The sequence below is a fragment of the Mustelus asterias genome, chromosome 4, assembly GCF_964213995.1.
Source record: "Mustelus asterias chromosome 4, sMusAst1.hap1.1, whole genome shotgun sequence".
Lineage (NCBI taxonomy): Eukaryota > Metazoa > Chordata > Chondrichthyes > Carcharhiniformes > Triakidae > Mustelus > Mustelus asterias.
Genome location: NC_135804.1, coordinates 139,426,324 through 139,449,439, shown reverse-complemented (window position 1 = coordinate 139,449,439; position 23,116 = coordinate 139,426,324). Strand labels below are relative to the sequence as shown.

General features: G+C 44.1%; 1 protein-coding gene across 4 annotated transcripts in view; it reads left to right on the top strand.

Moving 5' to 3' along the window:
- Positions 1-23,116, top strand: part of LOC144493010 (phosphatidylinositol-3-phosphate phosphatase MTMR1-like) — a 78,567-nt gene that overhangs the window by 27,309 nt on the left and 28,142 nt on the right. For all 4 annotated transcript variants that reach the window (XM_078211794.1, XM_078211793.1, XM_078211792.1 and 1 more), the window contains 9 exons: positions 1,292-1,386; positions 3,787-3,888; positions 5,229-5,330; positions 9,120-9,203; positions 10,530-10,679; positions 12,822-13,010; positions 13,361-13,546; positions 18,345-18,551; positions 19,646-19,738. In XM_078211794.1, coding sequence (XP_078067920.1) covers positions 1,292-1,386; positions 3,787-3,888; positions 5,229-5,330; positions 9,120-9,203; positions 10,530-10,679; positions 12,822-13,010; positions 13,361-13,546; positions 18,345-18,551; positions 19,646-19,738 — 1,208 coding nt within the window. The remainder of the gene's footprint in view (positions 1-1,291; positions 1,387-3,786; positions 3,889-5,228; positions 5,331-9,119; positions 9,204-10,529; positions 10,680-12,821; positions 13,011-13,360; positions 13,547-18,344; positions 18,552-19,645; positions 19,739-23,116) is intronic.

The window sequence follows — 23,116 nt, the reverse complement described above, 5'->3', positions numbered from 1 at the left end:
ACTTCAAGATCTCCATCCTCCAAAGTCTTACTCCACAATTATCTGTCAAGTGGTTTGAAGCAGGAGCAGTTAAATGAATTAGAAATACAGATCAGTCATGATCTCATTAAATAACAACACGGGCTCAAGGATCTGCATTGCTTACTGCTGACCCAGTGTTAACCCATTTGAGAAAAACTGCACTAGTCATATGTTGAGGCATCTGTTCTTTGAATGATTGCACTCAATTTCATCTCCATTGGGAATCTGTCTGTTCCCCACTGCCAACTCCTGATTTCTCCTTGCTAACCAATCCTGACTCCAGGTTTCTCAACATTCATGAGACTTTGCTTCCTGTCTCCCTCCCTTGTTTTTAAATTTTGATTTGATTTATTATTGTCACGTATTGGTAGACAGTGAAAAGTATTGTTTCTTGTGCACCATACAGATGAAGCATTCCATTCGTAGAGAAGGAAATGAGAGAGTGCAGAATGTAGTGTCACAGTCATAGCTAGGGTATAGAAAAAGATCAACTCAATGCGAGGTAGGTCCATCCAAAAGTCTGATGGCAGCAGGGAAGAAGCTGCTCTTGAGTCGATTGGCATGTCTCCTCAGACGTTTGTATTTTTTCCGATGGAAGAAGGTGGAAGAGAGAATGTCCAGAGTGTGTGGGGGCCTTAATTATGCTGACTGCTTTTCCAAGGCAGCGGAAAGTGTAGACAGAGTCAATAGGTGAGAGGCTGGTTTGAGTGATGGACTGAGCTTTGTTCACAGCCCTTTGTAGTTTCTTGCAGTCTTGAATAGAGCAGGAGCCACACCAAGCTGTGATACAACCAGAAAGAATGCTTTCTGTGGTGCATCTGTAAAAGTTGGTGAGAGTCGTAATGGACGTACCAAATTTCCTTAATCTTCTGAGAAAGTAGAGGCGTTGGTGGGCTTTCTTAACTAGAGTGTCGGCATGAGGGGACCAGGACAGGTTGTTGGTGATCTGGACACCTAAAAATGTGAAGCTGTCAACCATTTCTACTTTGCCCCATTGATGTAGACAGGGGCTTGTTCTCCACTTCGCTTTGACGGTGCCTTCAGTTTCACCACCCATCCCCCCAACAATATCCCTTCACTTTGTGGTGTTTCCTTCTGAAGTGTTTTGTGCTGTTTGTGTTTTTAATGCAAGGAGCACTGAATAAATGTGTAGTGATAGGTCCTCTATATAGGCAGGATAGTGAGGAGTACAGCAATTCTTGTTTGCTGCGTATGCAAACTGATGCAGAACAAAATGGATGGATAAGAAATTTGTATGTTTACTCCACAGCCAAAGATGTCACGTACATTTGTCCTTTCATTGGGGCCATTAGTGGAACACTTACTGTGACTGAATATAAATTGTACTTCAAAAGCGTGGAGCGGGTAAGTTAAACAAGACTGATGATGTGCGCTTCATAGAGTTTAATGAAATCCTGTGTGTGCTTCATAGAGTTTAATGAAATCCTGAGAGCAGGGTCTTTGCACCTCCTCTATATCTTAGGTTATTAGCACATGTGAATGTGCTGTGGGATTTTACATTTGACTGTATCAACTACAAACCCAAGTTTGGAGCAGGGTTATGCTCAGGACTGATTGAACTGTGTCTAAACTTTTCTGAATTCAATTGAGTGGAAAAATTTAAGAAAAAAATTGTATAATTTGGACTTGTATTCTCTGGGGTTTAGAAGAAAGAGAGGATTCTGAAGGGGCTCGATCGAGTAGACGCTGGGAGATTGTTTCTGCTGGTTGGGGTATCTACAACACGAGGGCACAGTCTGAGGATAAGGGGCTGATCACTTTGGACTGAAATGAGGAGATGCAGAGAGGATGTTCCTGATGGTGAGGGAGTCTAGAACCAGGGGTCACCGTCTGAGGATTCAGGATAGACCATTTAGGACAGAGATGAGGAGACATTTCTTCACTGAAAGAGTGGTGAGCCTGTGGAATTCATCACCACAGGAAATAGTAAATGCCAAAACATTGAATGTATTCAAGCGGCGGCTAGGGCTAGGTATAGCACTCGGGACGAATGGGATCAAAGACTATGGGGAGAAAGCAGGATTAGACTATTGAGTTGGATGATTAGCCATGATCGTAATGAATGGTGGAGCAGGCTCGAACGGTCAAATGGCCTCCCCCTGCCCCGATCTTCTTTGTTTCTATGTTTCTAAATTACTTCACTCAAAGGATTGCGAATGTTTGGAATTATCCTGGGGGGGAGGGGGGGGGAGGTGCCTTGTAGATGCTCCCATTGTTGAATACTTTTAAGGGTGGGATAGACAGATTTTGGCCTCTGATGGAATCAAGGGCTATGGGGCGCCGGCAGGAAAGTGGAGTTGAAGCCTAAGATGAACTATGATCATATTGAATGTTGGAGCAGATCTGGTGGATATATGGTCTACTCCTGCTGCTATTTCTTGTGTCCTTGTCTGTTTCTCCAAGAGATGTCTAGAAGCATGAGGCAACAATGACTTGTGTAATTTCTAACAGGTTATTGGCCTATTTTCAAAACATACAAATATATATATTTACTTTTAAAAAATCTCCTTTGCTCTGTCAAGTGTGCCTTGCTGTATATTACTCCTCAGTCTAGGGAAATCATAAGGCAGCTTGTTTGTAAGGCTCTGTTCTTAACAGGGAATCTTTCCTGGTGTCCCATCGGGGAGTGTCTCACATTAGCTGATCTGCTAAATGATGTTCTGGAGGGAGACCCAGTGCATGATGCACAATGATTGTCTGTGGCTCCTCACAAGATCAATTTTCTAAGGGATTGACTTAGAAGCCACGTGACCTTCCTCGTCCCTATGTGGAGGAAAGGGGCAAACGGCTACCCTCCTGCACGTTCGAGTGCTGGATACAGAAACCCAGAAACAGTCATCGATTTGCTGCCTTGGCTGGAATGCGATGGGTGACATAATAGAAAGATTTGAATTTTATGTAACGCCTTTCATGACCTCGGGATGTTGCAGAACATTTTCCAATCGATGAAACACTTCCTGAAGTATAGTCTCCCTCGACTCATAGTCCCTATTTCAGCAATATCCTCCAGCCCTCAACCAACCATTGGCGACCTTCAACTGTGCATTGTAAACCCTGAAATTCTCCATCCTCTGCGATGTACTTTAAAATCTGCCTCTGTTGGTTAGCTCACCTGATATCTCATATGGCTCAGTATGAAATTTTATCTTAATGAAGCACCTTGGGACATTTTATGATGTAAAAGGTTCTTCAGAAATGCAAGTGGTTGTTGCAATAAAGGAAACCCAGCAGCCATTTTGGACAAACTAAACTCCCATAAACAAGGGGATATTGAAAAGGTAATCTGTTTATAGCGAATACTGCTTAAAGAATGAAGAGATCTCAACAAGACAGGTTATTATTTATTTATTAGTGTCACAAATTGGCTTACATTAACACTGCAATTAAGTTACTAGTCACCACACTTCGGTGCCTGTTCGGGTACACTGAGGGAGAATTTAGCACTGCCAATGCACCTAACCAGCACAGTTTTTGGACTGTGGGAGGAAACCAGAGCACCCGGTTTTTTTTTTGCAGATACGGGGAGAATGTGCAGACTTTGCACAGACAGTAACCCAAGCCGGGAATCGAACCCGGGTCCCTGGTGCTGTGAGGCAGCAGTGCTAACCACTCTGCCACCGTGCCATCCACACGGTGAGGTTGAGTGGAGAGACTAAATACAAGAAAAAAATTCCATCCAGTTTCTCTCTCATTTACTGTTCAGTACAAATCATCCTTGACTTACAATTTGTATTCTTAAACTAGGATCCCCCTTTCACTCTTGATGTTCCACTGGGGGTTGTGAATCGTATCGAAAAGATTGCTGGCATTCAAGAGAATTCCTGTGGCCTGGAAATTGTGTGCAAGGTAAGATATTTCCTATTTGCAGTATGTCTACTGGAGGAAAAGATGACAAGAATGTAGTGGCTTAGAGCACAGCTGGAGTACTGTGAGCAATCCTGGACACAGCACCTTAGGAAGGATGTATTGGCTTTAAAGGGAATTTATTATAGATTTATCAGAATGAGACGTGGATTCTGAGGGTTTAGTTATAAGGAGAAATTGCACAAACTAGGATTGTACTCCCTAGAGTTTAGAAGGTTAAGGTGTGATTTGATTTACTTTCAAGATCTTAAGGGGAATAGAGTGTCTGCGTAGAGAAACTACTTCTGCTGAATGAGGAGTCTCGGACATAGGTCTGCCTCTAATTTATAGATTTTCAGGAATGAAATTCATGGAATCCTTACAGTGCAGAAGGGATCATTCGGCCCATCAAGTCTGCACCGACTCTCTGACAGAGTATCTTATCCAGGCCCCCTCATCCTTCCTATCCCTGTAACCCCACACATTTACCATGGTTAACCCCGTCTAACCTACACACCTTGGGACATTAAGGGGCAATTTTAGCATGGCCAATGCACCTAACCTGCACATCTTTGGACTGTGGGAGGAAACCGGAGCACCCGGAGGAAACCCACGCATACACGGGGAGAATGTACAAACACCACACAGACAGTGACCCAAGGCCGGAATTGAACCCGGGTCCCTGGCGCTGTGAGGCAGCAGTGCTCACCATAACTTAGCAAATGCTCCTTCAGACAAAGGGCTGCAGAAATTTGGAACTCTCTTCCACTAATGCTAGTTGATGCGAGATCAATTGTTAATTTTAAAAAGTGAGATTGATAGATATTTGTCTGGCAAAAGTGTTAAAAGTTGTGGGTGGCAGCAGGTGTTTGGAGTTAGTTGCAGAATGGCCATGATCTCACTGAACGGATTTGAGGGGCTGAATTGCCTGCTCCTGTTCAGTGTCATGATGTGGAGATGCCGGCGTTGGACTGTTCAGTGTGGCAGCGTGAAACCAATTGGCTTGTAATTTTGACAGTGGGACAAATTCTAGAATAGGTTTGTTGGATCCTCTCGGAGAATGAAGCGTCCTCTGAGCTTTTCAATTGTCTTTTTTTTTTGTCCCCCAGAATTAATACCTTAGTTTTGCACTTTGCAAAATTTTACAGTTGCCTTCATCATACAGAACAATATAGTGTATTATCTCGTTCGGCCTCTTTTGAATTTGTTGCTGCAATTCTCAACTTTGTGTCAGGCAAAGCTAAAGTACAATCCTGCCATATGTGTCTCGAACTCCTGTATCACGCTTTGTATTTATACTTCTGGACATTATTAGACTTGACACTGTCCAACTATCTTAACAGGATATGAGAAATCTGCGGTTTGCATACAAACAGGAAGAGCACGGTAAACTTGAAATCTTTGAGAACCTAATGCAGTTTGCCTTTCCTGTCTCAAAGAACTTGGTAAGTCTGTTCAGCAATGTGATGAATTTGAATTGTAACTTTGATAGTTGCTTGATGAGCTACCCAGCTGTGATTATTTTAAAAATTGCTGATAAATATTTCAGTGCTCCATTTCTTTTTATAGTACAGTTGATCATGTAATGGCGCCACAGCCCGGGTAACCATAGGTTGCTGGTGATTTAACCTGAGGATCACCACACTTCAGGCCAGAGGCAAGGTTGAGAAGGCGGGGCCATCATGAATAATCTCAACTAGTACGGGAATTGAACCCGCGCTGTTGGTGTCGCTCTGCCTCACGGACCAGCCGTCCAGCCAACTGAGATATCTGACCTGGCTTGAAGTTGCAAGGCACAGCTGTGTTTTATGTTTGCCTGTAAGCTGCTGTGGGTGGTGCTTCTCAGTTTTTATCGACATCATTGTTACATGAAGCTAATGTAGTTGTCATAGTGTCAATACAGTACAGTCATTTGGCCCATTGTACCCATGCTGCCTCTGTGTTGAGCAATCCAATCAGTGGATTGTTTTCTTAAGTTATTTGTACATTTCTTGCATTCATTTCTCCTCACTACGCTCCCCCGGGCACTAGCAACCTTCCACTAAGTGCCCATCGTTCGCTGAGTGCTGACCACCTGTAGGTTATTTGGCCGTGTAGGGCTTCTCAGATCTTGCCCAAAGTTGGTACATGTGCACATTCTGCCAGAAGCCAATGGACACTGATCCAGAGTGTGAACCTTCCCTAATTCCTATCAGCCACACGACCCATCCAGTTGCCACTGAAGCTCCGGGCTGAGATCAGATTCAGTGCCCACATTGTTGAGTTTTCCAATGGGAGAGCAAACCTTTCGATCTGCATACTTCGAGACAATTGATGGGCCCTTAACATTTCTTTGACTATGAAGAGCAGTTTCGGTATGTCTGACCAGACAGGAGTCTGCTGAGGGGAACATCATTTTTGGTGTTTGTTGACTATACGATGGATGGCACAGTGGTTCGCACTGCTGCCTGACATCACCAGGGACCCGGGTTCCATTCCGGCTTGGATCACTCTCTGTATGGAGTCTGCAAGTTCTCCCAGTGTCTGCATGGGTTTCCTCCGGCTGCTCCAGTTTCCTCCCACAGTCCAAAGATGTGCAGGTTAGGTGGATTGGTCACAGTAAATTGATCATTAGTTTCCCAAGATGTATAGGCTAGGTGGATTAGCTATGGTAAATGCATGGGGTTATGGGGATAGAGCGGAGGGCTGGGCTCGGGTGGGATGCCCTTCCAGAGAGTTGGTGCAAACTCAATGGGCCTGATGGCCTCTTTCTGCACTGTAGGAATTCTGTTTGATCTGCTACGGCAGTATGCTGGCTATTGCACCACTGTCGGGATCTACACACACTCTTTTATGAAATGGCCATCTTACTTGGGGGAAATTGCATTTTATATAGGCTGTAAGAATGTTGTCCAAGTAAAAATAAACGTGGAATTAAGTGCTTGGAAGCTTCATGGCACAAAATGACCTGGCAAATGAGATTTTTTAAAGCATCAGTAATTATGGATCATTTCAAAGAATGCCTGTATTATTATTAAGATCAGGTTAACATCAGACTGAAGAAAATGAGGCCCCAGGTCTGAATCTGACAGTTTCTTTAGCCATACAGGTCTCTGCTAATTTCAAAGGGCACCGTTCGGTTGTTTGGGGACTTGTGGTGGGGGCGGTGAAACAGGACGCTGAGGGATGCCCACTAATCTGCTGCACGGTACTGAATTGCAACGTAATTTGAGATCAGCACTGCGCTCAGTAGCCGTTCAGTGCCTCATGGTGACAAGCCACTGTTGTTCCACAGAACTGTCTGTCACTATCAATCACCGGATACACAAAGAAAATGTTTATTTTTCATTCTCGAGTGAAAGGGTCACTGCCAGCCCCACAGAGACCCAGTGTGATAGCGGTGATCGCAGGGTTGGATACTGCCAATTGCAGCACTGTCCAGCAGTGGGAGTGCTGCTGAAACCCATCATTTAGCTTCAGGAAGAATAAAGATCCTGCAAAGTGGATTTATAGAAACCTGTAGATCTATAAATGCCATTGAATAAGGAGAAGTAGCTGCACTTCTCTCCTCCAAGGCCTAATCAAGTTCCAGGTTAAAGCAGATTTTGTATGTATGCAAGTTAAAATTCTTTGAGAATCTTACAACCGGAACTTAATTTAACATGTTCATAGAATCTTAGAAAATAGGAGTAGCTATTTGAAAGTAAAATGAATGCTGGCCTGCGTAGCTTAAAGAAAGTGTTGGAAAGATCGACTGAAACTTTATGTAAGGCGCCTCATGACAAATTCTGAAATGACATCAGTTCATCACGTCCGAGGGTCAATTTATTATTGCAGAGATTTGAATTTGCAAGAGCCTTAGTCATTCTGTTTAAATAATATGATTTTCTTGAAATGTGACCCAAGTAATCCCCGGTATCTTTGGCGGGATTTTCTGGCTGCACTTGCCCCAAGGCCGGAAAATCCCACCCGAGGTCAGCGGACGTCTGCATGGTCTTGTCCTGCCCGTTACCATTCCCATGGCGGGTGGGATGGGAAAACTCCGCCCCTTATCTTTCAGAGAATAACTGGGTAAATCCGCCATTGGAAATGCTTTACTTCCAAAAATGGCCCCTGCACAGACTCCTCTCAGAAAACCATGGCCAGTGACAACTTAATGTGAACTCAAGTGGCTGTTATATACCCAATAGAAAGTGCTGATAGCCTCGGGTGAAGCAATATTGACACCGTTTTAACCTCACAAGCTAATTTTTGTAGAAATCATCTTCCACACAATATAGGTAAATTTACCTCACGTATGTTTAATATACAGGCATCTACCAATCAATCATTCATTCCGAAGTTTGGAATTCTGGCATGAGCTTATCAAACATGTTGTCACGTTTTGGTGCAGTTTGTAGCCATTTTGTCAAGTAGTTGCAAATGATTCGGACTTGTCACCTGCCTGTTCTCCATCCAGAACACCCCCTGGACCTGACTGTTCACCCTGAATGTTAACTCCAATGCAGGGTGAAGGAATGATACAGAAACTTGTCTTTTACCTTTAGCAAGTTTATTCATCAAACAGCTCAGTAGAGTTACAACCTCTGTATGGTTCTCCACATCCAACTTGATGCTTATTACCTGCAATTCAATTGACTTGCAAGGTAATTCTCAAAGGATATAATTGTTAAGACATTGACACAGACTTTCCCCAACCTTTTGTCCCACCATTTCTCCATCCTCTCCTCCCCCTCAATTGCTTTTCGTCCAGGATGTAGTTGGATCATGCTTGCTCTCTGTCGTCTATTGGTTGGATTACTTCCTCCTGCTGGCAGATAGATTTTCCAATTGGTTGAGCTGACCGCAGTGACAACTCCTCTCTCTATACCATGTTGCTGCTGTTCCCACGGTGCTCATTCAATTCTTTTTCCCCCCTGTGTTACGCACTATTTTAGCAGACGGCCCATAAGCAGCAGCCAAAAAGTAAAGCACACACAGTGATCAAAAAAGACTTGCACACTTTTTTTTAACCATTGAGTCAACTAGCACACAACCAGGTCAAAGTTCACATGCCGACATGGTGCAAGTAGGACTATAGCGATCACAAGACCAGCGACAGTGTCAACTTCTCATTATTTATTGATACAATTAGGAACATCTGGATTCCTAATTAGCTGCATGTGGCTGGCTAACTTTTGCCTTAGGTTACGTATGATGTGTTTGGTCATAATGTTCTGTCTCGGTAAACTGGTGTTTTCTTTGTTCCCGTTTAGCCGCTGTTTGCAGTGAAGTACAAGGAGAACTACCCTGTTCAGGGCTGGAAGGTGTACGACCCAGTTGCAGAATATAAAAGACAGGTGTGTCAGTTGGGTCACTCCATTCTACAGCTGATTTTGTGTGATGTCACTCTTTCTGGGTGAAGCACATTATTTAAACCTGATTTACTGTTTAATCACAATGCTGCAAACTTTGAGCCAATTTGAGCGATAGATGGGAAGGAGTGCGTTGAGGTCCTGTCATTCCAGTTCTTCTTTCAGTTCTCAGTATGTGGCCAGGGTTGCACTTATTGCTGCTACCTGGCTGTGCTGGGACATCATACTACATTAAAGGTGCAGGTTCCTGTTGTTGGCCTTGGAAAGTCATGAGGAGCTGTCTATTTCATGAGCTTTTTTTATGCATTCAATGTATGTGGGCTTTGCTGGCACTTTATAGCAATGAATTACTTTTTTTTTTGAAGTTTAGTCATTGTTGTAATGTAGGAAATGTGGCAGCCAATTTTCACATAGCAAACTCCCACAAAGAACAATGTGATTCATCTTGTGATGTCCATTTAGGGTTAAATATTGGCCAGGACACCAGGGATAACTCCTTTTGACACCTTTGAGATAGTGCCATGGAATCTTTGACCATCTGAAATGGGCAGACAAAGCTTCACTTTCATTTTTAAAAATTTGTTCCTGGGATGTGAGTGTCGCTGGCTGGGCCAGTATTTATTGCCCATTCCTGAGGGTATTTTGAAAGTCAACCACCTTGCTGTGGGCCTGGAGTCACATGTAGGGCAGACCAGGTAAGGACAACAGATTGCCTCCCTTAAAGGACATTAGTGAATCAGATGGGTTTTTACACCAATCAACAATGGTTTCATGGTCATCAGTAGACTTTTAATTCCAGAAGTTTATTGGATTCAGATTTCACCATCTGCCGAGGTGGGATTTGAACCCGGGTCCCCAAAGCATTACCCTGGCTCTCTGGGTTACGAGTCCAGCGACAATACCACTGCACCACTGCCTCCCCATTTTATCTGAAAGACTAGTTTTGACAGTGTGGCACTCCCTCAGTACTGCACAGAGAGAGTAGGCCTTGATTTGTATGCTAAAGTCCTCATGTGGAGTGAACTGGAAGCACTCAGCAGCTGTGGAGAGAGAAAGTGACAAAAACAGAAAAGTGCTGGAAAATCTCAGCAGGTCTGACAGCATCTATGGAGAGTTAGTAGAGCCCTACTTTCTCTCCACAGATGCTGCCAGACCTGCTGAGATTTTCCAGCATTTTTCTGTTTTTGTTTCAAGATTTCAGCATCCGCAGTATTTTGCTTTTATATTATTATGAGAAAGAAAGTGAGTTCTGTTTCAACAGGATTTTGATTTGGTCTTCTGTTTAAACTCTATTTTTACATTTTGTTATAGGGATTGCCGAATGAAAGTTGGGCAATAAGTAAGATCAACAGCAACTACGAACTCTGCGATACCTACCCTTCAGTTGTAGTGGTGCCAACCAGTGTCAAAGACGATGACCTTTGCAAAGTGGCAGCATTCCGGACCCGTGGACGGATCCCAGTGAGTTTCTATGAACGTCTCGCTTTCATTGCCGGGACAATTTGGAGTATTGTGAGCAGTTTTGGGCCCCGTATCTAAGGAAGGATGTGCTGACCTTGGAAAGGGTTCAGAGGAGGTTCACAAGAATGATCCCTGGAATGAAGAGATTGTTGTATGAGGAACGGTTGAGGGCTCTGGGTCTGTACTCATTCGAGTTTAGAAGAATGAGGGGGGATCTTATTGAAACTTACAGGATACTGCGAGGCCTGGATAGAGTGGACGTGGAGTGGATGTTTCCACTAGTAGGAAAAACTAGAACCAGAGGGCACAACCTCAGGCTAAAGGGACGATCCTTTAAAACAGAGATGAGGAGGAATTTCTTCAGCCAGAGAGTAGTGAATCTGTGGAACTCATTGCCGCAGAAGGCTGTGGAGGCCGGGTCATTGAATGTCTTTAAGACAGAGATAGATAGGTTCTTGATTAATAAGGGGATCAGGGGTTATGGGGAAAAGGCAGGAGAATGGGGATGAGAAAAATATCAGCCGTGATTGAATGGCAGAGCAGACTCGATGGACCGAGTGGCCTAATTTTGCTCCTATGTCTTATGGTCTTCTGGTTTTATGGCTTACTTTTGAACATTGCTTCAATGAACCTGACACAGAAGCAGCTTCTGTAATCAGTTTCGCTTTGAAAGCTACAATACCACCGTAGTTTTGGGGGAAATGATATTGGTCAATATTTTTGTTAACTAAACAATACTTTTTTTTCTCCTCCGTATCCTCATAACTAATAACTGATGCTTAAGTTGTCTGTTTTTATAAATGTGCAGCTGCCTCCTTAAAGAAAATGTTGAAGTAATATTAAATCAATGTAATAGTACTGTTCAAGGAAGGAGGGCGAATTAGCCTGTCATCATTTGTTGGCAAGGCATTTACAAAATTATAATATGATCAGGTTGTGTCCACATGATATTATGAAAGGGAAATTATGTAAATTATGTCTGATAAATTGATTGAGTTTCTTGGGAATGTGACAAGTCGGATAGATAAAGGGAAATGGGTGGATGTAATATATTTGAATTTCCCTTCTCACTCTCCAATCTCTATTGAGGTCACACTCCACTTTTTTTTGAGGCTTTCTGTTTTTTAGTTTTTGTTTTTAGTTATAAATTTTATATTTTTCGTGATAGTCACTTATTTCGTCTGTTTTGTGTGGACTTGAAAAGAAATCCGGTGGCTTCTCTATTTCACAGTGACCCTAGACTGATGACACTAGTAAAGGATACCCCAGCAGTTGAATCCTTGCATGAATGATTGCTGAAAACTGCAGAGATAGCACTGCTTGCATGAAGTGGAACTTAACATGCGCATGCACACACAAATGCACACACATAGATGCATACAGGCACACGCACACACAACTGCGCACGCTTACACGCACACACCACACGAATACACATGTGCACACACTCTAAGACTGGTGGGAATGAACAGAATGTACTGTTTAAAAGTAGGCTGCTGATTGTTGGTTGCATTATGGTTCGTTTGCATGAGCCGCACCTTGCCAAGGTTTTGCTGGGACTGAGTGAAGTAATAAAGGTCTGGAACTAAAGGAAAGATTGTCCAGTAAATACTAGAAAGCCGATGCAGGTACAATGGACCAAATAGTTTTCTGTACTGTCACAATTTTGTGATAATTTAGTGCATTGATCCTGGAACTATTAACTATTTCTCTTGTGTGTTCAATCAGTTTTGTCTTTCTTACCCTATCTTTTGAACAAGACTTTTCCCCTTCATTCCTAGAGAGAGAAGTATCCTATCTCAGAACCAACGTCCTCACATTAGTTACATACTGCCACAACATCAACATTGCACCAACTGTAACCCTGCACGCATACGACACTTTATATCTGCCTTTACCACACCCTTAGTCAACTACTCATAACACTTTGCTTACTCAACTCTCACCATCCATTCTGTGTGAACTCCAGTTTGACTAAAACCCTGCCTCCTCAGGTAACAGAATGACAGAACAGGCTCAAGGAGTGCAATGTCCTACTCCTGTTCCTACGAATTGCACATCCTTGTGAATAAATGAATTAGTTAAGTAAGTTAACATTGAGTATGAATGTAACTGAGAACTCTTTTTTCACTTGCTCTTCAGGTTTTATCGTGGATCCATCCGGAAAGTCAAGCAACCATTACTAGGTGCAGCCAGCCAATGGTGGGGCCAAATGACAAGCGGTGCAAGGAGGATGAGAAGTACTTACAAACCATAATGGATGCCAATGCTCAGTCTCACAAGTTGATCATCTTTGACGCTCGCCAAGGCAGTGTTGCAGATGCCAATAAGGTGCATGTTGTGGAGGTTGCCTTGGGAGTGATAAATGTGGCTGTAAAAAGATTATTTTTAAAAAATGATTGTGGTTGGAAATGTGGAAATCCATAAACTGCTACAGTAAATTCGGGTTCCATTGCACTTGGCGAATGTTTTATGCAGGGCAATCAAGGTGAAATAGAGTTTCAGCTATTTGTAATAATCATACTGTATGCTGATTTACTGCAGTCCTGAGTTGGTGTAATTGGCCATAAAACTGAAAGTGTTGTGGAGGAGTGGGAGAAATATCTGAGTCAAGCGAGCTTAGTGGTGTCTTTCTGCTTTCTTGATCCACTGATATTTGCATAATTGCCACTTTCTTCCAGACCAAAGGCGGGGGCTATGAGAGTGAAACTGCCTACTCGAACGCTGAGCTTGTTTTCCTGGAAATTCATAACATCCACGTCATGAGGGAGTCTCTGAGGAAGCTGAAGGACATGGTTTACCCTGTGATAGATGAAGCCAAGTGGCTGTCAAATATCGATTCAACTCATTGGTTAGAATACATAAGGGTGAGACGCCTAGAGTTTGCTATCTGTTTATTACCACTGAATGTAACTGGTCTCCTTGAGTCTCATAAAATCGAATCAATCCAATATGTGCGCTCCTCGGAAGTCACGATTTGTGGTTTACAATTGCAGGGGCATCGTTTTAAACTGCAAGTGGGGTGAGATAAAGACTGGTTAGAGTGGGGAAATTGCATGCTCAATTTGTAACCCCTTTACTGTCACACAACTTCCTCCCGCTTCTCCCGGTACTTTGCTCATCTAGCTGTCATTCATGTCGTAGATTTGATGACGAACATCATTGGACCAGTTTGCCACAGTAGCATCACAGTGGAGCAAGACTGTCAGATACCAGATACCCCACAGTCTCGGCAGAGCAGTGAACAGGAGCAGGCAGTTCCTACCACCCCACCATTCCTATCCTGAGGCCATGTGTTCAGTCCTGACTGCAGCCTAAAGTGTTTACTGATTTCTATGTTTCAAGTACTGATTGGATACTCAAAGATATCTGGTTTTATCAGTTCTATTGCTGACAGAGGAAGGTTCAATTCCCAGCTCAGGTCTGTGTGGAGTCTGCACCTTCTCCCCGTGTCTGCATGCGTTTCCCCTTGGTGCTCCGGTTTCCTCCCACTGTCCGAAAGACGTGCTGGTTAGGGTGCATTGGCCATGCTAAATTCTCCCTCAGTGTACCCGATCAGGGGCCGGAGTGTGGCAAGTAGGGGATTTTCACAGTAACTTCATTAATGCAAGCCTATTTGTGGCGCTAATAAATAAGCTTAACATGGAGATGCTAGTCTCACGAGTACTTAAACTACAAAGAAGGCACTTGTGTTCACTCTCTGGTAATGAGCTGTGCTTGGGCAGAACTCTCAACTTAGACAAAAGTGACTACAATGGAAAATTGGATGGCATTTATAACAGAGAGATGGAAATGTGGGTGAGGGGGGAAAAATTTAAAGGGAATATTAGGGGGGGCTTCTTCACACAGAGAGTGGTGGGAGTTTGGAATGAGCTGCCAGATGAGGTGGTGAATGCGGGCTCACTTTTAACATTTAAGAAAAACTTGGACAGGTACATGGATGAGAGGGGTGTGGAGGGATATGGTCCAGGTGCAGGTCAGTGGGACTGGGCACAAAAATGGTTTTGCACAGGCAAGAAGGGCCGAAAGGCCTGTTCCTGTGCTGTAATGTTCCATGGTTCTATGGTTGTATGTGAGTGAGATTTTAATCCCCTTGCCTAACTGAAAGTTCTGCCCCATCTGTGCTGAATGCCCATATTTTGGCAGAAAGACTGTTGTTTACCCAGCTGGGATGGAGGGAGAACAACTTTACATGGCATTTGCAATAGTGAATGTAGAATAAAAGCCGCCTCTGGGGCAGGGGAGGTTAAAATTTCAATTGACTGCGGTTGAGACAGGGTCAATCTGTTTAAGAGAAACATAGTTTCCTGAGATAATTGGACCCTGAGATTGAATTGTAGTCTTTGACTCCGGGTATTTATCCGTCTGAGAGAGTTTTCCGAAAGCAATTTACTGCAATTGTTGTCCTGAACTGCAAGCGGTAGGTTTGAAGAAAGATCTCGGGCTTAAATTCTAACAGACGTTGTCCAAAGATGTGCAGGTTAGGTTGATTGGCCATGATAAATAGCCCTTTAGTGTTAGGGGGTACTAGCTAGGGCAAATGCATGGGGTTATGAGATTAGGGCCTGGGTGGGATTGTGGTTGGTGCAAACTCGATGGGCCAAATGGCCTCCTGCACTGTAGAATTCTGTTTTCCAATCAGTAAGTCTTTATAATTGAGACTAATCTTGCCCATGCTCTAAATTTTCACAGTTGAATCTTTGACGTTAAAAGATTAAGCCTGTAATCTTCCTGTAATTCCAATCGTTTTCCTTCCCTTTTATTTCTTCTTGAGGGAATGAGATGTCCAGCTTGCACACATCTTTCTGAATTCCCAAACACTGCCCTTTGTCAGATGCATTCAGAACGCGTGCATTGGGAATGGGATCTTCTCCCTCTCTCTTTCTGAGCTCTATTCTTTCAGAGATGATTTGGCTAAGAGCAGTAAATACATTCCTAAAGGAGGTCGCGGGGTGGGTGACGTTGCTATTTTATCTCTGGATGGTCTCTTGACCATCGCTCACTGGAATTCTCTTCTTTCAAAAGGGAGGGATTGTTTTTGAGTTGTAATTGGCCCCAGTCAGTGCTGCGCCTGCACGGCGCTGCTCTTGGTGCCTTCAACATCCCCATCACAGGAGGTTGATTCTATCAAGGATATAAACATTGTTATGAAAACTTGCTGATGTTATGTGCGAGAGTGTCCCAACCTTAAACACTGGTTTACCGTGATGTATTTTGTTTTTTGGATATTAGTGAGAAACGTGGGGAAACAGTGAAAACTCAGACCTCCCTTTCGTTAAATAACAAATAAAAAGTACTTATTAAAGTAGAAGAAAGATAATTAAAACACGACAAAGAACAACCTTATCCTTTGGCAGATTAGTTCTTAGTAAGCACTTAGTCCCCCAAAGAATGAAAACCCGATAGTATCTGTTTCCCCCGTAATCCTAAACTCGGCTGAGACCCTATTTCCCAAACAACCATAAAACATATTGGTAAAATCCAGCCAGTGATTACCACACTGTACAGCTTAAGTGACCAGGACTTGGGAATGGTCTTCGGTTCAGCGAAGAAAACAATCTTTTACACAAACTGCCTTTTGCCTTCAGCGCTTCGTCTCTAACTGAGTTGTTTCCTGAGGAAGACTGCCCATTTCCCCAGCTCTTCTGCTGCGTTCAGCCCCTAATCTCTGGATGAACTGGTTCTTGGGGATGGCAGCTTCTCTCTCTCTCTCTTGCTGCTGCTTCTTCAACACCTCATTTGTGTCTAAACTGCTTCCTAGCTCACAGCACTTTTGATTACTAATCGTACCAATTGCAAAAAAACATCCTGTCCCCTCTTCTTTCCTGTTCCTTCCTTTTTCTTAGTTGCTGCCTAGACATGGTTTAGAAAATACATGGCCGTTTGATTTCATTTGTGCAAAAAAAAAACATTCATTTTCATAGCATCTTACCATTTTGTGACAACATCAGCTTGGGTCAAAGTCACTTTCTTTTTTTTCTTTGCCCCAGTGAGTGTAACACCCAAACCTTAACATTGAGAACAATTACTAACAACCCTAGCTGCAAAGTTTAACTATATACTGATAATTCCTATTTGAATATTTATCATCAACAGTAATACCCTATAACCATTGGGATTTATGGTATGAAAGAAAGTCATTAGCCCATCATTCTAGCATTGCCTCTTTATTCAGCAAGAGATATGAATATTCTGATGCATTAAATAAATTAATATTTTTTAATTTAATAAATCCATTGTATTTCTTTAACTTCTAATTATGTCTTCAAGAGACCCCATGTGGTCTACAACTAGTGGATTGCTTTTGAAGTGTAGTCACTTCTGCTGTGCAAGCAGCCAATGTATACACAGCAAGATCCCAAAAAAACAGCAAATTAGTGAATGATCAGTTAGTCTGTTTTTATATTTTTCTTTTAAATATTCAGTTTTCAAACATTTGTCCATTCTGTCAGTTCGATGGCGTCAATTCTTTTATTTAAAAGTAGAATTGAATTTGCTGTCATTAGCTGTTGGACCACACCTTGCTTTCTTTTGATTGTCGACAGTCGAGTTGTTGGAATTGATTGCGCTTGCCTGATGTTGTGTAAATGGCAGTGGCTCACAGTAACACATTTCAAGCGTATTGTTATCCGCTGCAACTTGACCAGAGCTACGCCGAAGGCCCAACTAAATGCTGCTGCTTGGTGTCAGCTTGTCCTCGGTTAATTGACTCTTTCACCTTGGAGTCGGGAGGATTTGGATTCCCGTCCTGCTATGGACTTAAAAGCAGATTACAAGCTTACACTGCTAAGGGAGTGCTGCATTGTCAAAGTCTTCTGGATGGGGAATTAAACTGAGATCCATTTGCCTGCTTGGGTAGGCATAACAAATCCCAAAGCAATCTTCAAAAAAGAACCTAGAGTTTGATTTGATTTGATTTATTATTGTCACATGTATTAGCATACAGTGAAAAGTATTGTTTCTTGTGCGCTATGCAGACAAAGCATACCATTCATAGAGAAGGAAACGAGAGAGTGCAGAATGTAGTGTTACAGTCATAACTAGGGTGTAGAGAAAGATCAATTTAATGCAACGTAAGTCCATTCAAAAGTCTGGTGGCAGCAGGGAAGAAGCTGTTCTTGAGTCGGTTAGTGCGTGACCTCAGACTTTTGTATCTTTTTCCCGACGGACAAAGGTGGAAGAGGGAATGTCCGGGGTGCATGGGGTCCTTAATTATGCTGGCTGCTTTGCCGAGGCAGTGGGAAGTGTAGACAGAGTCAATGGATGGGAGGCTGGTTTGCGTGATGGATTGGGCTACATTCACGATCTTTTGTAGTTCCTTGTGGTCTTGGGCAGGATAGGAGCCATACCAAGCTGTGATACAACCAAAAATAATGTTTTCTATGGTGCATCTGTAAAACCTGGTGAGAGTTGTAGCTGACATGCCAAATTTCCTTAGTCTTCTGAGAAAGTAGAGGCGTTGGTGGGCTTTCTTAACTAGAGTTCTCCTGGTGCCACCCCCGCCCCCCAGTCAATGTCACCAAAAACAGATAATCTTTTGTGGACATAATTAGGAGTTAAAAAAGTACAACTATTTTGTTTAACGTTTTGCTGAATTCTTTCCTGCTGTGCAGTCTTGACCTTGATGCATCTTTTATTAACGGGCTGTCCCCTGTTCTCTCCCAGATCCTTCTCGCTGGAGCAGTTCGCATAGCGGACAAGATTGAATCTGCAAAAACCTCAGTTGTGGTCCACTGTAGTGATGGCTGGGATCGGACTTCACAGCTGACAGCCCTGACCATGCTAATCCTTGACAGCTACTACCGGACCATCAAGGGATTTGAAGTGCTGATTGAAAAGGAGTGGCTCAGTTTTGGACACAGATTTGCAGTCGTAAGTAACTAGAGGGCATAATGCAGTTAGGAGCCAGCAAGTCTGACTCATTTTGCTGATTATATCATTTAAAGGGTGTGAATTTTATAAATCTAGAATTGGGCTTAAGTCTCACTCCAGAGACTTGAGCATGTAATGCAGGCGGACACTCCCGTGGAGTAATGAGGCACTGTTGCAATGTCAGAAGTATCGTCTTTTGTTTGAGATGTTAAATGGAGGAATTATCTCCCTCCTCAGGTGGATATAAAGGATCCCATGGCAGCATTTCAAAAAGGAGCTGGGGAAGTTATTCACTGGTGTCCTGGACAGTATTGCTGTTTGTGGTTGATTGCTGTGCACAGTTGGCTGCTGCATTTCCTACATCACAGTGACTATGCTTGAATTGTATTGTAAGAAGTCTCACAACACCAGGTTAAAGTCTGACAGGTTTATTTGGAATCACGAGCTTTCGGAGCACTGCTCCTTCATCAGGTGAATGGAGAGTTTGGTTCACAAACAGGGCACATATAGACAAAGACACAATTGCAAGATAATGGTTGGAATTCAAATCTTTACAGATAATCAAGTCTTTACAGGTACAGACAGTGCGAGTGGAGAGAGGGATAATCACAGGTTAAAGAGGTATGAATTGTCTCAAGCCAGGACAGTTAGTGAGATTTTGCAAGCCCAGGCCACATGTAGTGTGACATGAACCCAAGGTCCCGGTTGAGACAACTTGCACCTCTTTAACCTGTGATTATCCCTCTCTCCATTTGCATTGTCTGTACCTGTAAAGACTTGATTACGTGTAAAGACTCGCATTCCAAACATCATCTTGCAATTGTGTCTCTGTCTATATATGCCGTGCTTGTGAAACCTACCTCTCCACTCACCCGATAAAGGAGCAGTGCTCCGAAAACTCGTGATTCCAAATAAACCGTGATTCCAAATAAACCTGTTGGACTTTAACCTGGTGTTGTGAGACTTCTTACTGTGCCCACCCCAGTCCAACGCCGGCATCTCCACATCATGAATTGTATTGGCTGTAAAGTGCTCTGGGTGTTCTGAAGTTATGCAATATGCTATATAAATGCAAGCCATTCTTTCTTGTCCAGAGAATAGGACATGGCGATGAGAACCATGCTGATGCTGACCGATCGCCCATCTTCCTTCAGTTCATTGACTGCGTGTGGCAAATGACAAAGCAGGTAGGAGTTTCCTTTGTACAGCTGCAGCAGTTGGATTGTTAGTATTAAGTGATAACAGTATGTGTACCTTCACGTACCTTCCCATCCCTTGATGGGGGGCGATGGCTTAGTGGTGTTATTGCTACACTATACCAGAAACTCAGCTAATGTTCTGGGCATCCGGGTTCGAATCCCGCCACGGCAGATGGAGGAATTTGAATTCAATAAAAAATATCTGGAATTAAGAATCTACGATGACCATGAAACCATTGTCGATTGTCGGAAAAACCCACCTGGTTCACTAATGTCCTTTAGGGAAGGAAATCTGCCGTCCTTACCTGGTCTGGCCTACATGTGACTCCGGAGCCACAGCAATGTGGTTGACTCTCAACTGCCCTCTGAACAAGAGCAACGAGGGATGGGCAATAAATTATGGCCAGCCAGCGACGCCCATGTCCCACGAATAAAAAAAACATTTACTGCTTTCTGTAACAATCCCTTAGCCAACACAGATTATCCAATCATTTATCTCATTCCTGTTTATGGCAGCTTTCCATGCCAGGCTGTCACATTTCTTCCCTTGCAACAGTAACTACACTTCAAAAGTACCGTCAAGCGTTTTGGGATGTTCTGTGGTGGTGAAAGGCGATATATCAATGCAAGTGAGGTGGCACAGTGATCAGCACTGCTGCCTCACAGTGCCAGTTCAGTACCAGGCTTGGGTCACTGTCTGTGCAGAATCTGCATGTTCTCCCCGTGTCTGTGTGGGTTTCCTCCGGGTGCTCCGGTTTCCTCCCACAGTCCGAAAGACGTGCCGGTTAGGTGCATTGGCCGTGCTAAATTCTCCCTCAGTGTTTCTGAACAGGCGTTGGAGTGTGACAGCTAGGGGATTTTCACAGTAACTTTATTGCAGTGTTACTGTAAGCCTACTTGTGACTAATAAATAAACTTTAACTTTTTTCTTTACCTTTCTTCCTAGTAAGGCGTAATAATAGCTGAGCTATTACTGATGCATTGTGAGGATCAGAGACTGTGTGGTCTTCACCTCACCTCTCAAACATTCTGTTCAGTGATATTGTTCCTTTGAATCTGTATTCCTGTCATCTGTGGGTGGCTGCAGTACTTAGAATGTTCTTTTTCTTAAAATGCTGATTAACTTCCCTTGGAGGATCAGTAAATGCCTACATTCTTTGCTGTTTTCCTTGTATTTTTTGGGGGGGAATCCTTTCTAGCTTCCTGCACAGGTACATTCACTGAGACCTCTGAATTGTTATCCAATGCAAGCTGCAGAATCTGTGATCAGGAATGTTAGATGTGAAGCTACCATTTATAGAGTTGGCCGTTTTAAGGCTCACCAGTCTGTCTGTTCATGTGACCCGCGAGTGATTGAATAGAAATGAGGCCTTTTTTCATTAATCATGTTGTAATTGTATGACTTTTTTTTTTCTTGAAACCATGGGTGGAATCTTGTGCCATCCCCATGGCATGTTTGGTGGCAGGAGTGCATTTAATCAGGTAGGAGGCTGTTTGTTGGGAAGCTGCCCACTTAAGGATCTCAACCCACTGCTGCTGGTATTAACGCAGAGGCAGGTGAGGGGCTCCCCATTTGAGGAGTATTATGGACAATCCCTGATCTGTTTGCTTAGGGCTCCCAGAAGGAGAATGGGTGGAGAGAGTCCCATGTGTAAAGGCACTCAGTGCCTGATTGAGGAATCGAGCATCAGGAAGATTGGGGGAAGAGAGGTGGCGGTGGGGGGGGGGGGGGGGGAGAAGCCTGCTGAAAACCACCCCCAATGTCAAGACCCCGTCCCCCCCCTACATGATCCTCTCGCCAGTCATCACTTGGTTGTGCCTGGGTCCCTCATCAATCCGAGACCTCAACTGGCAGTAGTGCTAGCCACTTGTTACTGATTCCCGAGCCAGAGGGAATTGTCTTGCCCTATCCTGATGATTATCTTAAAAGAAAAATCTTCATTAAATTTCCTTGCCCTTTTCTGCTCCACTGAAAATAACCCCAGCTGCTCGAGTCTCCATGTAACTGTAGTTTCTAATCCCTGGTAGTTCAACGCCACATCCTTCTAACTATGGCTTTGATGCCCTTTCTTTTAAATAATGTTTTACTGAGAATTTTCAATGTTATATTCCGTATGATATGCAACACATTTCCAGCATTGAGCACAGAACAATCATCCTTTCACGTCTATGCTTGAAGAACAGCAGCAAAGATCAATACAAATAATCCAAAGAATCAGACATGATAATGCCTGCTGCTGCAGTCAGTGCTTCCTATTGTACGGATACTGAAAGGATAACAGAGAGAGTGTGGGGAAACAGGATAAGGACACAAAAACATGGCAGCCTTTCATGGAGTAACAAAATAGAAACTCAAAGCTCAAAGACCCAGTAACTGTGCTGTGGTGTGTACCACCGCACCCCCCCCCCTCGCTCACGCTCGCTCTACTCGCTCTCTCACTCTCACTCTTACACTCAATCTCCACACACTCTCTCACAAACTCTCTCTCGGGGAGGTATTGGAAGCGGATACGGTAGTGACTTTTAAGGGGCGTCTTGACAAGTACATGAATGAGATGGGAATAGAGGGATATGGTCCCCGGAAGGGTAGAGGATTTTAGTTAAGTCAGGCAGAATGGTCGGTGCAGGCTTGGAGGGCCGAAGGGCCTGTTTCTGTGCTGTAATTGTCTTTGTTCTCTCACTCTCTCTCACACTCTCTCTCACACTCTCGCTCTTACACTCTCCTACACTCTCTCTCCTACACTCTCTCTCCTACACTCTCTCTCCTACACTCTCTCTCACACTCACTCTCTCTCACACTCACTCTCTCTCACATGCTCTCTGTCACACTCTCTGTCACACTCTCTGTCACACTCTCTGTCACACTCTCACACTCTTGCTCACACTCTTGCTCTCACACTCTCTCGCTCACACTCTCTCGCGCTCGCTCTCTCGCGCTCGCTCTCTCGCGCTCGCTCTCTCGCGCTCGCTCTCTCGCGCTCCCTCGCTCGCGCTCCCTCGCTCGCGCTCCCTCTCTCTCTCGCTCACGGTCCCTCGCTCACGGTCCCTCGCTCACGGTCCCTCGCTCACGCTCCCTCGCTCACGCTCCCTCGCTCTCGCTCCCTCGCTCACGCTCCCTCGTTCACGCTCCCTCGCTCTCGCTCCCTCGCTCTCGCTCCCTCGCTCTCGCTCCCTCGCTCTCGCTCCCTCGCTCTCGCTCACGCTCCCTCGCTCTCGCTCCCTCGCTCACGCTCCCTCGCTCACGCTCCCTCGCTCACGCTCCCTCGCTCACGCTCCCTCGCTCACTCGCTCTCGCTCTCTCGCTCACGCTCCCTCGCTCACGCTCCCTCGCTCACGCTCCCTCGCTCTCGCTCCCGCTCCCTCGCT